At 45.5% G+C, this 17,346-nt stretch overlaps 1 protein-coding gene across 1 annotated transcript in view; it reads left to right on the top strand.

Moving 5' to 3' along the window:
- Positions 1 to 17,346, top strand: part of PIWIL2 (piwi like RNA-mediated gene silencing 2) — a 426,915-nt gene that overhangs the window by 394,327 nt on the left and 15,242 nt on the right. The window contains 5 exon segments of the mRNA XM_040346159.1: positions 1,125 to 1,241; positions 3,148 to 3,236; positions 3,608 to 3,713; positions 9,007 to 9,260; positions 9,360 to 9,467. Coding sequence (XP_040202093.1) covers positions 1,125 to 1,241; positions 3,148 to 3,236; positions 3,608 to 3,713; positions 9,007 to 9,260; positions 9,360 to 9,467 — 674 coding nt within the window.

Raw genomic sequence — 17,346 nt, forward strand, 5'->3', positions numbered from 1 at the left:
GTACTCTGATGGGCTGGTGACCGGTACTCTGATGGGCTGGTGACCGGTACTCTGATGGGCTGGTGACCGGTACTCTGATGGGCTGGTGACCGGTACTCTGATGGGCTGGTGACCGGTACTCTGATGGGCTGGTGACCGGTACTCTGATGGGCTGGTGACCGGTACTCTGATGGGCTGGTGACCGGTACTCTGATGGGCTGGTGACCGGTACTCTGATGGGCTGGTGACCGGTACTCTGATGGGCTGGTGACCGGTACTCTGATGGGCTGGTGACCGGTACTCTGATGGGCTGGTGACCGGTACTCTGATGGGCTGGTGACCGGTACTCTGATGGGCTGGTGACCGGTACTCTGATGGGCTGGTGACCGGTACTCTGATGGGCTGGGGACCGGTACTCTGATGGGCTGTGACAGGTACTCTTTGTGGGGCAATCGGGACACATTACTGCAGTAGCAACACATTTTTCTTCCAAGCCGGAAATGGCACTGCAGCCGTTTGTTGATATTTGGGACTGGCTGTGATTGGACACAGCCGGTCATGTGGTAAATAGTCAATTTAATTGTCTCTTTACCCTGATTGGGGATGGGCTGTGTCCGAGGATTATGCCTCATCGGTGAGCACTCGCACAACACCTGACCGCTTGTGATTGGACACAAACAGTCACGTGGCAGAGCGAGACATTTTTATTGGCTCTTTACCCTCATCGGGGATGGGCTGTGTCCCGAGGGACACGCCTCATCCCCGATTAACGCTTTGCGGGTCCTCGGGAGCGGCGAGGACGTGATGACGTCCACCCGGAGGGAGGAAATGTTCCTGCCGGCGTGGCCCGGTATGGAACTGATTAATAAACCTGGCAGACCAGAAGGTCGATATCTTGCATTTTTTACTTGACACCTTTGGGTGTAGGTACCTCTCCTTCAGCCATTTTTTTTTTTTGCCAGTGCAGTATAACCCAAACTTGAAAGAATTCCTACATCTCTTAGTGGATAAAAATAACAAAATATTTCACAAGTAAGCATGCACCATATATGGTCATTTTAGTATGTTCAGACCCATGCACAAGTATTGACCTAACAGGTTCTTTTTAAACAATAATTCTTTGAATTTGCATTTCTACTTAACAGGTTGTGAACACAAAAACGATTTCAAACCCAGCAAAACTGAGGAGCATTGCACAGAAAATACTACTGCAGATCAACTGCAAGCTAGGGGGAGAGCTATGGGGGGTGGACATACCACTGGTGAGTGATATCTGATCTCTATCATGTTTTTAGGGTTTATTCATGAAGTCGTGAAAAGTCAAGCTTTAGTGATAAAGTGAAACAAATTCAGAGGTGACATATACAAAGCTGTTATGGCTAAGGATGAGCTCCGGCGTGTTCGCACAGTCCATGTGCAGAGCCCGCCAGGAAGTCGCTAATCACAGGCAGGGAGACCCTTTTTTACGATGCTCGGCTGCAGAGATCGGGAAATGTCTCCCTGCCTGTGATTAGCGCGGCTCAGTGCCGACTTCCTGGCAGGCTCTGCACATGGACTATGCGAACACACCGGCAGGGCCGGTGCAAGGATTTTTGCCAACTCAGGCGAAGGTGCATTTTGCCAAAAGGCCCCCTCCCCCCCCGGCACGCACAGTGCCGCAAAAACGACAGTAATGAAAGTAGCCCCAGTATGAAAGTAGCCGAAGTCATGTGCCAGGCACATGACCAAACAGATGCAAGCAGACAATCAAATATAGTGCTTGCTCAATATGGATTAAATAAATTAGAATTATGCATAGCCATAGATATAAAGTGATTTGTGCAACAGCAGGTACTACTTGCACAAATCACTTTATTTTGGATATCTATGGCTATGCAGAATTCTAATTTATTTAATCAATCCATATTGAGCAAGTACTATACATTTGGCTGCTTGGCACTGGCAGTTGTAACCTGGCACACATCTCATACAACAACATACACATGATGATAGGTTAGGTACGTTGTGACTTCACTATACTATAGTACGGACGGTATCTGGCCTCCCCTGCTGCTGCGCTGCCTGGCTTGGGGTTCCCCTAATTGCAAGTCTCCTATCTGTCCTGTCCTCCACAGAAACCTCACCTCACGTGATGGGTGACCCTCGTCACTCACCGAACCGCTCGGGGAAAAGATGAAGGCGCGCAGAGGAGGGTAGGCGGAGCTTTAGGCTCCGCCTCTGCTAGTTAGCCAACACTTGTCAACAAGCTTTTTGCAGGTGAAGTGCCGTGCCACCGCCGGGGCTATAGTGCGGGAGGCGGCCGCAGCTGTAGAACGATGGGTTGGAATTTTTTTCCGAGCAGGGAGCTTTTTTTGGCGCCCCCCCCAGGGCTGGCGCCTTGCACTAGCACCGGCCCTGCACACCGGAGCTCATCCCTAGTTATGGCTAATAAAAACGATCTAAGGGTGTATATTCTTAAGCTCCTTTCATACCTATGCAGATGCAACGATGAAGCGTGTGTGTTTGCACACTTTTGTGTTTAGGGCAGCCCATTCATTTCGATGAGCTGCCGTACACACAAAAAGCAGTGTATTACCCCCTTTTTTTTTTTTATTGTGCTACATGGTACATTTTTGTACTTGCTGTAAAATCCTTTTCATGGACCCTATTGAATGACATGGGTCCCTCTTCTTTTTTTTTTTTTTTTTTATGATCATGCTGTCAGCCCTGCTTTACTACAAAACTGAGGCATGCTGGTAGTACAAGGAATTATCCTGGGCTGGCTTACACTCTTTGTTTTTTTTTTTGTTTGTTTTTTGCACGCACATTGGACCAAGTGCAGCCCTATGTGTGGAGTATTTCATAGAGAAGTTATGTAATTATGCTACAGATTATTCCAGTGACATTATCATGCTTATCGCTATACATTATCTGACCAGACATAGTGAAACTTAGAATTGTTGTTGTTTTTTCTTCATGCACCAACACACTGCAGCCTTTATAGTTAGATTACAAAAAAAAAAGAAATGCTCGGGTAGTTTCCCGATTGATTTTTCCCTTACCATAAATTGGAAAATGCGCTTGTGAAACGTTTGAATGGTGCTAGGCACCAGGTTCTACTGAATGAATGCTGCTTGTGCCATGTTATGTGTTCATATAAATTCCCTTTATGAATTCTTCTTCACATAGAAAAATCTAATGGTTGTTGGGATGGACGTCTACCATGATGCCAGTCGAGGTCAACGCTCGGTGACAGGCTTTGTGGCGAGCACAAATCAGTGAGTTCTTCACTCTAGTGAATAATTTTTTTCAGAACTAACTGTTTGAAGCTGACTATATTGATTAACATGTTTTATTTTCATGAACTTGAATGCCTGTTTAAATAAAAACCTAACACAGACCATTAGCCTTTTTTTACCTTTCAATTGATTACTATGTTTTGGATTGAGTAGGAAAGAAGCATATGTTTCATATGTTTCATTTCATTCCTATTGAGGATGGGTTCCTGTCTCTTTATACTATGAGGAGTTTGGCTCTTATAGCTCCAGACCTATCTTTTTATACATAGGGAAGGGTGGTTATATGAGCGCTGTTAATTGTCCAAGGTGCGACTTAATATAAGCCTGTGCTCTTCACTCTTTATTTTCAGTTGCCTGACGCGCTGGTACTCCCGTGTAGTCTTCCAACTTCCACATCAGGAGATTGTAGATGGCTTAAAGCTGTGCCTGGTTGCTGCCCTGCAAAAGTACCATGAGGTGGGAGACACTTGCTTGTGAGACACTATTTTTATAAATTTTTTTACAACATTTGGGAAGTATTTGGTTGTATGTTTAAAGGTGATTCAGCGACTAATTTAAGGTAGATGTACGTTGCCACTAAATCAGTGTAGATTGATCTGTCATAGAATAACACTCACTATTTGTAATTACAGAATTCTAGCAGGAGAAAAACTGGTTAAAAAAAATGCACCTAAAGCTGCGTTTTGCGCACGCTTTTTGGTGTATTGATTCTATTGACCAGAATATTTTTTTTCCTGGCCATTGGAATGAATCAAGTACCAAATGCACCTCGCATTTAGACTCATTCAGCAGTTTCTCTGACCAAAAGCTTGTCTCCTGAACACGCCAATTGTGCATTTTTTTTCAGCCTCTGAATTCTCTTTTTCTAATATGACTATGAGGGTTATTTACTAAAGGCAAATCCACTGTGCAATTGGAGGTGCATTCGCTATAGATCTTTGTGTGTATATGTATATATATATATATATATATATATATATATATATATATATATATATATATATATATATATATAAAATGTAATGTCTGGTACATGTGACTCAATATACACGCTGTATACATCGGCACCGATCGTGGTGCCTTCATTGTAGGCATTCTCTGGCTTCAATACCCAACTTCAATCAAGAGCCGTCCGTGCAGTATTCACTTTCGCCACCAGATGTCCTCTGTTTCCAGGTTGAATGGACCCCCGGTGTCTAGGTTGAAGGGGACCCCCCGGCATTTAAGGACCCTACTGACAGGAGGTCCGAAGCGATGGCCCGGTCCATGTTCACCATACTGGGGTCAGCATTGCGACCTGTATTGGCCTCGGCCCTGGTGTCACTCTTACCGAGTGGGCAAAATTGTTGCACCGCGAGCTGGAGAAAAGCAGCAGGTTTCCCCGGTCTGTGTGGAGTTGGCTGACCAATTAATGCTTGGCCTTACATATGTCTGTAATTCAGCTTTGGATACAGCTCCCTTGCTCTCCAGAGCCTCAGTATCTGCGGTGGTACTACGTCGCCTAATTTGGCTAAAATGCTGGTCCGTTGACCAGATTTCCAAGAAGGCTCTGGCAGATTTACCCTTTCAGGGTGAGATGCTATTTGGAGCTTCGCTGGACGACATTAAGAATGCCACTGGAGGTAAGTGTACTTTACTCCCACTATTCAGAAAGGGTAAGGAGCCACGCCGTAGGTCAGGGCCCTCTTTCTCTGCTCATAAGTATTTTCGTCAGTCTGGGCCCGCAGTTAAGCGTTCCCAGGCTGACAAGGGGCCAGCTGAGGGACAAAAGCGTCCCTGGATTCGCAAGCGGAACAAGCTGTGAACAAATCTGCATATTCCCATATATTCCAAGCACCAGAAATTTCTGCGATTTGCAGTAGGGGACAGCCACTATCAATTCGTGGCTCTCCCTTTCGGTCTGGCATCAGCACCAAGGTGCTCGCTCAGATTCTGATCTTGCTGAGACAGCGAGGAATCGCTATCGTGGGCTAATTGGATGACCTCCTGTGCGTTTATGCCATGTGTGCATGACGCCTGAATACTTAGTAGGCTAACCCATGTATATGTACAGTATATTTTTTCAGCGTTCATCACTGATAACTATAATAATTTCATACACCCAAGGTAATGGATACTGATTTTGAACGTATATTTTGTAATTTGACCTCATACACATAAACGTTTATCATGTTGGGCCACTTACACACTTGCATGGGAAAGCTTGGGGATTTTTCATGAATTCAAGAATTTGCCAGTACTAGAGACAACTGATCACATTTATATCATATTTAAGCAGAGTACAATTTCTAAAAAAGGAGATACTCGTGTGGGGCAGCAGGACTTAAAGCGGGGGTTCCAACCACAATTAGCATTTTTTAAATGTATGTCCTTTTCATCATGCGTTTTTATAATATAAATCCCCTCACTTACTATTTTACAATCCGCCGCCGCTCCGCATAGTTATTCAAAAAAGATAGTTTATGAAACTATGTCCACACCGTTGTCATTTTGCTTGTGGGCATTGTGAAGCCCACAAGCACTTACTTCCTGGAAGTCTTGGATGGGGAGTAATAATTGGGTAGCGCACTGCATCCTGGGAAATGATGACACACATTTCCCAGGAGCATTAGAGGGAGATGTCAGAATCCTAGGTGATTCCAGAGGCAGATTTTGTGGGACCGCATAGCAACAGGCATTTCCAGATGAGTAAAAAAAAGAAAAAAAAAACTTTTTTTAGGTATAATGGGCACAATAATGAAAAAAAAAATTTGGGATGGAAACTCCACTTTAAAGCGGAGGTTCACCCTAAAACAATTATATACCGTTACATCCAGCATTCTGCTGACATCTACAGTATGCTGGTATTTATTTTATTTTTTTCTGCTGTACATACCTTCTTATAGTTCTTTTCACCCGACTTCAGGGTTCTCACTGCCCCGGGAGTAGGCGTTCCTATTAAGATGCGTAGATGATTGACGTGCGGGTAAGGCGCGTCACGCGTTCCGAAAATAGACGAACTGGGACTCGGCTTTATACGACGCCTGCGCAGTCAGCTCTACACGGCAGGCGCTGTATAGCGCCGAGTCCTAGTTCGTCTATTTTCGGAACGCGTGATGCGCCTTACCCGCACTTCAATCATCTACGCCTCATCTACGAGTAAGAACTCAGAGCCGGGTGAAAAGAACTATAAGACGGTAAGTACAGCGAAAAAAAAAAATACCAGCATATTGTATATGTCGGCAGTATGCTGGATCTAATGGTATATAGATGATTTTTAGGGTGAACCTCCGCTTTAAGCCCTCGGACCATTTTGTTGCTAAAGGACCAGGCCCCTTTAACTGACAATTTTGTAGTCGTGCGAGGTGGCTCCCAATCAAAATTGACATCCTTTTTTTCTCACAAATAGAGCTTTCTTTTGGTGGTATTTGATCACCTCTGCGTTTTTTTTTGTTTTTTTTTTTTGCGCTATAAACAAAAATAGAGCGACAATTTTGAAAAAAATTCAATATTTTTTACTTTTTGCTCTAATATCCCCAAAAAATATATATAAAAAAAGCATTTTTTTCCTCAGTTTAGGCCGATACGTATTCTACATATTTTTGATAATAAAAATCGCAATAAGCGTTTATTGATTGGTTTGCGCAAAAGTTATAGCGTCAACAAAATAGGGGATAGTTTTATGGCGTTTTTATTAATATTTTTTTTTTTTACTAGTAATGGCAGCGATCAGCGATTTTTTTTATCGTGACTGCAACATTATGGCGGACACTTTGGACACCATTTTGGGACATTGTCATTTTTACAGCGATTAGTGCTATAAAAATGCACTGATTACTGTGAAAATGACGCTGGCAGTAACCGGGTTAACCTGTAGGGGGCGCTGAAGGGGTTAAGTGTGACCTAAGGGTGAAGTTATCCAGCGGGGAAAAAAAACTGGGCAGAGGGTTTATCCCTTTCTCGCACTATCCAAAACTAAAAATGAAAGTTTGACTTGCATACACGTGATTTCTACTGTGGGGGGGCATGCCTTGGTGTGTGACGTCACTGATCATCGTTCCCTATGACAGGGAACAGACGATCAGTGACACTCTCACTAGGAAGCCGCAGGATAGCACGCTGTTACCGGCGCTTACATTATAATTGTCTCCGCTCTGCTCGACACAACCCTGCCTCCTACTCACCTGCGATTGTGATAGCCAGAACGCTGGTCCAATGCTGTGTCGAGCAGAGACAACTATAATGTAAGCACTGGTAACACTGTGCTATCCCGCGGCTCTCCACTTCCTCCAGCCATACATTCCTCTGCCCAGGCGAGGCTGCAATGGGCACAGTGAGGCTGCACTGATATTTATGAGGGCGTGTCTAGGGTTGGGCGGGGCAGTGTAGGTATTGAGTGAGAGACTGGTGACGAGTAACCTTTGAGGCCTGGCTAGTAGCTCAGGACTTGAAATTTTGAGCCCTGATAACCATGTTATTTGATAAGACATGATCGTATTCTCAGCTACAGCAGTGGCTGGCTATAGATCCAAAAACAGCATTTAAAAACAATGTTTTTACAGTTTGTTTCCATAGCACATTGTGTTTCAATATGTTTCGCAGAGCTCTTCTGCTTCTTCAGTCTTCTTCGTCTAAATGTGTCTAAAATTTGATTATATTCAATAACTACCATAATTATCGCCCTATAGCGAGCACCGGCGTATAGCGCGCACCCCAAACCTGAAGGGAATTCTAAGGGATTGTATTAAATTTTGCAAGGTGGCTACTTGGCTGTCTGTCCATATTTATTACAACATTTTACAAAGTTGATGTTTGGGCATCCTTGCATTTTGACCGCAAGGTTTTGCAAGCATCGGTTTGAAGTTCTTTGTTTTTTCTCCTGTCGTCCCTACTGTCAAAAATAATTTTGGGCCATGTCATTTAATGAATGTAAGAGAAAACTTTTTTTTTTTTACTGCTCACTGTAAAATCCCTTTCTCCTAAATTCATTGAAGGACACAGCACCCACCCCTCTATCTTATTTCATTTATACTGCTTTGTGACTGAGCTGCCTGTCACAGATGGGAGGTTTGACTACCAGTTATGAGTGATCATCATAGGCAGTTGTTTTTTGTTTTTTTAGTTATGGGTTTTCTTACCCAGTGGCCTTATAACACTATGGTCAAAATTTAGTTTCAGGTTGTGTCCTTCAATTAACTCAGAGAAAGAAATTTTACAGTTAGTTGAAAAAAATCCTGTTTTTCCCATATTCCAGTGCGTTTTGCAGCCCATTAAAATTATGTAGCTGTCAAAACCACACGGAACAGCAACGCGCACATTGTGATCCTTAAAAATTGCTCTCCTAGTCCTGTTGAGCTTTGTTTGACACTGTACTACAGACTTCTCTAGATAAACCGGTCTCTCCATAAGTCTATGGTACTTTCTCAGCTATGCAAAGTTCATCACCATTGAAAATGGATGCAACATCAGAAACCAGGGCCCAGCTCACCAGTAATAAGGATTGGAATAAACATGGCTACTCAGTAGGGTAAGCGGGGACAACAGGTGCTCAAAAGTGTACTGGTGTTTCAAATAAAACTTGGGGTCAGATTGACTCTTTACTAGTGTGGTAATGTTCTTAAATTGCCACATTTCCGAAGATTCTTGTGTGTTAACATAAAAGTTTACGTATAATTAGTCTTTAATGTAGTATTCATTTATACGTTCTGTGACTGTACTCTGTGATTGTGTTATATGAAGCTGAAGGCTGTCTCCCCCACCCATTATCCAGGTAAATCATGTGCTGCCAGAGAAGATAGTGGTATATCGGGATGGGGTATCTGATGGACAGTTGAACACAGTTCAGAATTACGAGATTCCTCAGCTACAGACCTGTTTCAGCGCTTTTGACAATTACTCCCCCCGTATGGCTGTGATTGTAGTGCAGAAGAGGATTAGCACCAACATGTACTGTTCCAGTTCTGGAGAATTTGTCACGCCTGCCCCAGGCACCATCATGGACCACACTGTCACCAGTCGAGATTGGTCAGCATCTCTCCTTTATTCTACGTTTTAGCTATGTTTGTTAGATGCTGTAGCTTAGCTATGGAATATCACCTTACTGTTCTCTATTGTCTCTCATAGGGTGGACTTTTACTTGCTCTCACATCATGTCAGGCAGGGTTGTGGCGTTCCTACTCACTATATATGCGTACTGAATACTGCAAACCTCAATCCTGACCATTTACAGAGGTAAGAGAACAAAATGCCTATCTACTAGCATGCAACTGACTTTTCTTATACATATGTTTGACTCCATACACGAAGATTGACGAGTTCATTTTAAAGTGGCACTCCGGAAAAAAGTCTACCTTTTGCATGGTAAAAAGTTACCGCTAATGATTATTACCCTAGATCATCAGGTTCACTGCTCCTTTTCTACTGAGATATCCGTTTTCCTTTTTTTAAGATATTTTCATTGAGTTTAACCACTTGCCTACTGTGCACATACACCCCCTTCCTGCCCAGACAAGATTTTAGCTTCCGGCACTGCGTCGTTTTAACTGACAACTGCGACGTGGCTCCCAAACAAAATTGACGTCCTTTTTTCCCCACAAATAGAGCTTTCTTTTGGTGGTATTTGATCGCCTGTGCCGTTTTTTTTTTTGTTTTTTTTTTGCGCTATAAACAAAAATAGAGCGACAATTTTGAAAAAAATGCAATTTCTCTTATCGTCCATGGACGGACACAGCTCCTTAAATCTTGACAAGTGGGTTATGTTCCCTGTTTACAGGAGAGGACTAGGCAGAAACATGTTAAATAGTTAAATACATGTTACATTAACAGAGTTGAACAGCCCCGCCCAGGGGGCGGTCCCTCCAGACATAACCCTCCTCACTGCAGCTTGCAGCCTCAGTTTCGTTCTGCCTAGCAAAGGAGAAGGACGTATGGCTCCCTTTGGGCCCAGCGCCCTGAGGAGAAATTTTATTTTACTTTACTTTTTCTTGAAGAATCTTCTTTCAACTGTTGGCTGAGAGACAGGCTGGATATTATAGATCCTTGTAGTCTACTCAGTCCGACCAGCAAGCGTGGGCACACCTTTGCAAAGAGGCTTGGTCTGCCACGCCATACCTCATGACTCCTGAGGTGGCCGGTGAGCTTTGCTCCGAGGTCCACATATGACTGAGCTGTGGTGTTGCCTCAATCACAGTGGACCGGGCCGACAGCTACCTCCATTGCGGTTGTAGGTCTGTCAGGAATGCGTCAGCGAGTCCTCGCTCGGACGGGTAAGTACAGTCCCTCCTGCTTCGGTGGGTTGGTACAGCTGGGCATTCCTGGGGTTTGGGGGTCCCTTCTCCCTTCCCTGCTCCTTTCCCTTGCTGCATTGCTAACATTGCCGCTGTCAGGGGGGAGGGGGCCTTCCTGAGGGGACTGTGTTATCTGGCCTGTGTTTTTTCTTTTTTGTATTGGGCTTTCCTGTGAGGTAAAAAGCCCTGTGATGAGCACAGATGTTTATGATTATACTTCAGCAGACGCTGACTGATTGGTGACACCTGTAATGGTTTTGCTTTTTATGCTGTATCTGTGTCTTATCCTTAAATAAAACAGCCCTATGAGGCTTTTCCTGTTTAAACACAGGTCCCTGCAAAAGTTACCTCACGGTTCTTTTCCTCACAGGCAGCGCTGTGCAGTCTCCTCCTGAGGGAGTCCCCTGGTTACCCCTGGTCAGCGCAGCAAGTGGGTGAGAGGCCCTGAATAGGGCTCTAGGAGCTTTTGTCTATTTGTATGGACAGGTGTGCATATTATAATACACACTATATGTAAATATTGGAGTCAGTATCTGGGTCCTTCCCCACATGCTGGTGGTGGCAGCAGGTGTTAGCACCTGTGATTCCCACAGAGTTTTTATTGTTAGTCCTGGACACAGTTTGTGCCAGGGTGGGGGTGGACTGCGGGCGGGCGGTAAAAGAGTGCCCCCTTCCCCCGTTATCCCCTGGGGAATGCTCTGTTATGGAGCCATGGACTAGGTACCTAGTTAAAAAAATAAAAAAAAATAAAGCAGAATAAGGCATTTATGGGTGCGCTTTTTACTGCTGCAAGGGACTCTCCTAAGCTGCATAGTGCAGCTGGGTTTCCGCTGAGGGCTCGGTCTTTTTTGGATCACACAAATCAGACCGCTGTGTAGGTTTTTTCCTTCTGTGCCCTTCTTTGATAATTTCTGAGATGCGGAATGAGAAAAGCCACTGATGGCTTTTGTAGTCCCTCACCGCCGGGCGGGAACCCCTACTTGTATGGATCTGACTGATAGAAGATCCGAAGTACTGACCCGTTCCATGTTTACCATGCTGGGGTCTGGCTTGCGGCCTATTGTGGCCACTACACTGGGGTCTCAGTGGTCGCTGGCGCTATTTTTTGGGAGATTTTTCAATTACATTGAAAACTCCCATTGGCGCCCATTTTGTCGTAGCCACGCTATGGCGCAGCTTACATTGTGCTGGCCTTTTTCCCGTGGCCGCGTTCTGAACGCTCGGCGGCCATCTTGGAGTAGTCCTGACCCCTAGTGCTGTATACAACTCACAGAGTGAGCATTTTGCACCAGACAGTGGAGGAGCACCGACTCTCTCCTGAGGTTATTAGCCTAGCGGACCAGCTGGTCCAGGGCCTCATATAGGTCTGTGATGCTTCATTGAATGCTGCGCCCTTGTTATCCAGGGCGTCTGTTTCAGAATGGTTTTATGCACACGGTGGTGTAGTGCTTAACTCCATTACTTGGCAGCAAAAGAGTCATTGGTTCGAATCTGCACACTGACGCCAATCTGCACACTGACGCCAATCTGCCTGGAGCTTGCATTGTCGCTCCCTGTGTCTGTGTGGGTTTCCTCCGGGTACTCCGGTTTCCTCCAAAGACATGTGTGCATACACCTACATAATATACATACACACTATGTGTGTGTATTATTTAGGGGCAACCCTCCCAGGCCGTCAAAGGCCCAGCTGGGGGACTAATCTGTCCCTGGGTGCATAAGCCGATCACGCCGGCACCCAAATCCTGCCAATGTATATAGCCTTCCCTCCCTGTCTCTAGGTGGGAGGGGCGGCTTGCAGGTTCACAATTCAGTGAAACCTCCCTGCTCTCCGACTAGTGGGTCTGCGAGGTGGTCTCTTCGGAGTACTAGATAGGGTTTCCTCCTATCCACAGAACAAAGTTCTGTCCTTGTGTCTTCCCCTCCCGGCACGTCGGTCTGCCTTGGGCAGTGTGGGATTTGCTAAGCTGCAAGGTAATTTTACCTTTCCTGCAGGACGAGAGTTTTGGGGTTTTCTATGGGCCTCAGGCCCTAAATACCTTTGTGAACGTCGGGTAGTTCCGCATGGAATCCATTTGTTCGGTGGTAGCTGCGCTTCATCCGGGGGATGTCCTGACGTCCTCGGACATCAGGGACGCATACATGCATGTCCCGTTTTGCACATGTCACAGTGTTTTTTTCTGTGCTTCGTGATGAGAGAAGGGTCTCTGTCAGCCTGTGGCCCTCCCTTTTGATCTGGCGTCAGCACTATGGGCGCACTTATTTGAATTTTGTTGGGACAGCGAGGCTTTGCCTCATTGGCTACTTTGACGACTTTCTTCTGAGAGCAGCTTCTGTCTCCGACCTAGTGGATGGGTTATTCCCATTCAGACCCTCCGAAGATTCGGGTGGATGTTAAACGTTTAGGCCAGAAAGTGTAGCTCAGTGGCAGCAAGCCTGCCCTACATGTGTGCGACCCAGGGTTCAAATTATGGGCATGCTAGGTTCCGACTCAGCGTTGGAGTATCTAGTGTTGATCCAGACTCCTCAGTGGCAAAGGTCCTTCTTCCCCTGGAGAAATTGCAGACTCTTCAGTCTGCGGAGAAGGTATTGGCATCACGCAATCGGTCTTCTCTCCGGGCGCCTGCTGGTTCAGGGTCTGTGGGTAGCCTCCTTCAAGGTGGTACTGTATGCCCAGTTCCACACCCTGGTTTTCCAGTGGAACTACTGTCCAGGTGGTAAAAATCTCTTGTCTCTGAAATCATTAGATTCCTGTGCGCCACCTAGTCAGAGTCTCTCTGAGTTGGTGACAGAGATTCCCGACTCTTCGGTCCGGGAAGTTGTTCCTTCCTTCCAGTGGTCGGTGTTTACGACGAATGCCAGCTCACGGGTTGTGAACCTGGAGGTTCACAAAACTGGGGGGTCCAGTCGGCCCTGAGTCGCTGGACTTGCGTGGACCTATGACCACACCTCCTTGAATGTGTCTGGTCTCGGTAGCTACCCAGGGTCGGGCCTGGCTAGTGCCTGGTGGAAGACCGCCTGGGAATACCAGGTGCTGTCTACTGTTCATTGTCCTACTATTTTAGGCGATCAGGCTATGCTTCTCCTTGTGGTCGACCAATCTGGTTTCAGCCGGACAACGCCACGGCCGTGGCTTCAGTCTACCATCAGGTATGCCGGCAGGCAGACTACTGGAGTCGCCAGATGCTGGACCAGGGTGACTGGTCTTTGTGCTTGGGGTGTTTCGGCTCCCTTGCAGGAGGTGAGCCTCACATGGCATGGATCTCCTGGCAGCTTGTCTCCGCCGCAAGGGTGTCAGTTAGTGGCCAGGTCTAGTGATCTTGTACAGACGCGTCAGTCGCGCTGGTGGCCCTGTGTTTGTCTGTATCGGTGATTTTTTTGCCATTCCTCCATGGTAATTGCTTCCTCGGCCGCTCCACAGAGTGGATGCTGAGGAGATCCCGATGATTCTAATCGCTCCAGATTAATCTCGGCGTCCTTGGTACGCTGATATCGGGCGCCTGGTAGCGGAGGCACCCTGGCGATTGCCAGGGCAGGAGGTTCCTGTCTCAAGGTCCCATACTTCCTCCTGTTGTAAAGTCACTGACTTGCTTAACATGGTTATTGGAAGCCAGACTTTAGGTGACCAGGGTCTGTCTGACTCGGTCATCTCAACAGGGCACCGTAGTCTTCTTCCGGAGGATCTACCGTCGCACCTCTCTTGGTGCGAAGGGATGGAGTGACGTCCACGGGCGTACTTTCAATGTCCAGGGTCCTGCTGTTTTTAAAGCTTGGATTGGATCTAAAAATTGCTTAAAGCACCGTTTGGGGGCAGATTTCAGCCTTGGCTGTGTTCTTTTAGTGGCCTTTTTGCGGCCCGTTCCCTGGTGGGTCCCCTTTTTTTGTGTGCAAGGGGTTTGTCATATACTTTCCCCTCTTGGCCCATCTCTTCCCCCATGAGTTTTGACTCTGGTGCTCTCGGTTCTTCAGGAACCTTCCTTTTGGAAACATCAGAGAGATTTTCTCTTGACACTATCTCAGAAGGTGGCCCCTTTAGTGGCCTTTACCTCTGTTAGAGGGGTTTCTGAGTTGGCGGTCTTGTCTTGCAAGCCGCCATGCTTGATCCCCCATAAGGATTAGGTGATGGTGCGCCCGCGACCTTCCCTTCTTCCGAAGGAGGTTTCGGCCTTTCATACTTTAGGCGTGGTACGCGCTTTGCGGGTATACCAGCCTACTACGGCTCCATTTCGGGGCTTCTGACTCTCTTTTGTGTCGGTGTCTGGTCCACAAAAGGGCCTGGCGGTCTCGTCGACCACCATTTCTCGGTGGATCGGGCAGACCGTCATACAGGCCTATGCTCCTAAGGGCGGGCCCCCCTTTCCGGTCACGGCACTTTCGACCAGGGCAATTGGTGCTTCCTGGGTTTTTTTTTTTTCCCGACATCATGCGTCGGTCTCACAGGTGTGCGAGGCGGCGATTTGCTCGTCCGTTCACGCTTTTTCCAGAATTTACATGGTTGCTGTGAGTGCATCTTATGATGTTTTTTTCAGCCGCTAGTTTTTGCCGGCGGCTGTTTAAAGTTGCACCTCCTCCGTTGAGGAGCTCTGCTTGTTTTGGGGTGAAGTTAAAATTGTTTTTACTGATATATTTCCCACCCCTCGTTTTTTGACACTGCTTGGGGACGTCCCACTTGTCAAGATTTAAGGAGCTGTGTCCGTCCATGGACGATAAGAGAAAATAGGATTTTTTGTACTCACCGTAAAATCCTTTTCTCTGAAGTCCATGGACGGACACAGCTCCCACCCCTCCTTTTTAGGTTTGTACTGCTTGTTACGAACTGAGGCTGCAAGCTGCAGTGAGGAGGGTTATGTCTGGAGGGACCGCCCCCTGGGCGGGGCTGTTCAACTCTGTTAATGTAACATGTATTTAACTATTTAACATGTTTCTGCCTAGTCCTCTCCTGTAAACAGGGAACATAACCCACTTGTCAAGATTTAAGGAGCTGTGTCCGTCCATGGACTTCAGAGAAAAGGATTTTACGGTGAGTACAAAAAATCCTATTATTTTTTACTTTTTGCTATAATAAATATCCAATTTTTTTAAAAAATATATTTTTCTCAGTTTAGGCCAATACGTATTCTTCTACATATTTTTGGTAAAAAAAACGCAATAACCTGGTTTGCGCAAAAGTTATATTGCCTACAAAATAGGGGACATAATGTTTTTTTTTTTTTTACTATGAATGGCGGCGATCTGCGTTTTTTTTTGGGACTGCGACATTATAGCGGACACTTTTGACACATTTTTGGGACCATTCACATTTATACAGTGAACAGTGCTATAAATATGCATTGATTACTGTATAAATGTGACTGGCATGGAAGGGGTTAACCACTAGGGGCAGGGAAGGGGTTAAATGTGTATCCTGGGTGTGTTCTAACTGTAGGGGGAGGAGGGTGACTGGGGGAGGTGACCGATCTGTGTCCCTATGTACAAGGGACACAGATCGGTCTCCTCTCTCCCTGCTCAGTTACTGGGCAATCGCGGGTGCCCGGCGGCCATCGCGGCCGCCGGGGCATGCGCACTGTGTTCCCAGTAACGCAACGGGCTTTAAATGACAGGACGTCATTGATGTCATATGACGTCCTGTCGGAACAATAGATCATTCCGCCCGTCGTCATTTGACGGCGGGCGTGTGTTAAGTGGTTAAAGACAAACTAACATACAAAAAAAAGAACTTTGGTTACCCAGTACAGTGCGTTGGCAGTGAATGTACAGTAAATAATAAACAAATATCATTCTATATATCTCTTGTAGTTATTAAACACATGGGTCCAAGAAAATTTATAAATAATTACATTTTGAATATGTGAAGTAGTAATTGAAATCAATATAGTATTTAGCACGACCAATGAATAATTTTAGCATATGTACTTATATTGGGGGTAAGTGTTGGAGGGCTCGCTATTCATCTGCCCCAATTTTTTTTTAATGTTTTGGTTCTTTTCTGAGTCTCAAATTGGAGTTTATACAACGGTAGAGAGTCGTTAATTTCAACCAGAGGGGTCTCAATGGGGACTGTGATCCTTTCCACTATAATAAACTAGACTTCTTTGCATAAAAGTACAAGACGCAGAGTAGTCTCTTAGCATGAGAGGGTATAGGCAGATCACCAAAGATGCCCAGGAGGCAATTCTTGGGATGTAAGATGTTTGGTAGACCTAATGCAGAACAAATAAAGGAACTTATATCCACAATGAAAGTTTTGAACCACTGGAGAGGTCCAGAAACCGTGTAGGAAGTCAGCATGTATAATGCAATTAATACAAGGTGAATTACTGTGCTGTCTTCAGTGACATCCAAAGCTGTATATAATGATAAACAAATACATGAATGTGCTGCTGCAACTCTAATGTGAGATACACACACCAGAAACACATAAACAAAAACGAGCTGCACTGCAAAATCAATCATCAAAACTGACATGTGCATCATGAAAATGCTTCAAAATTGAAAAACAACAAAACAAAAATAATTAATAATCAAAGGAACAATTTGTGGAAAGTGAGAAAATCAAAATGGAAAACTCTTTCCAATGTTCATATCCCAATTGATGTGTGGTGACAAATATGAAAGGATTCTTCACAGCGTAATGGAATACATGGTTCATAAAGGTACACGCTCTTCTCTGGTGTTTATTGTTTGGAGTCACCGTGAACCTTTATGAACCATGTATTCCATTACTCTGTGAAGAATCCTTTCATATTTGTCACCACACATCAATTGGGATATGAACATTGTAAAGAGTTTTCTATTTTGATTTTCTCACTTTCCACAAATTGTTCCTT

This window comes from Rana temporaria, chromosome 3 (assembly GCF_905171775.1).
Source record: "Rana temporaria chromosome 3, aRanTem1.1, whole genome shotgun sequence".
In the NCBI taxonomy this organism is placed as follows: domain Eukaryota; kingdom Metazoa; phylum Chordata; class Amphibia; order Anura; family Ranidae; genus Rana; species Rana temporaria.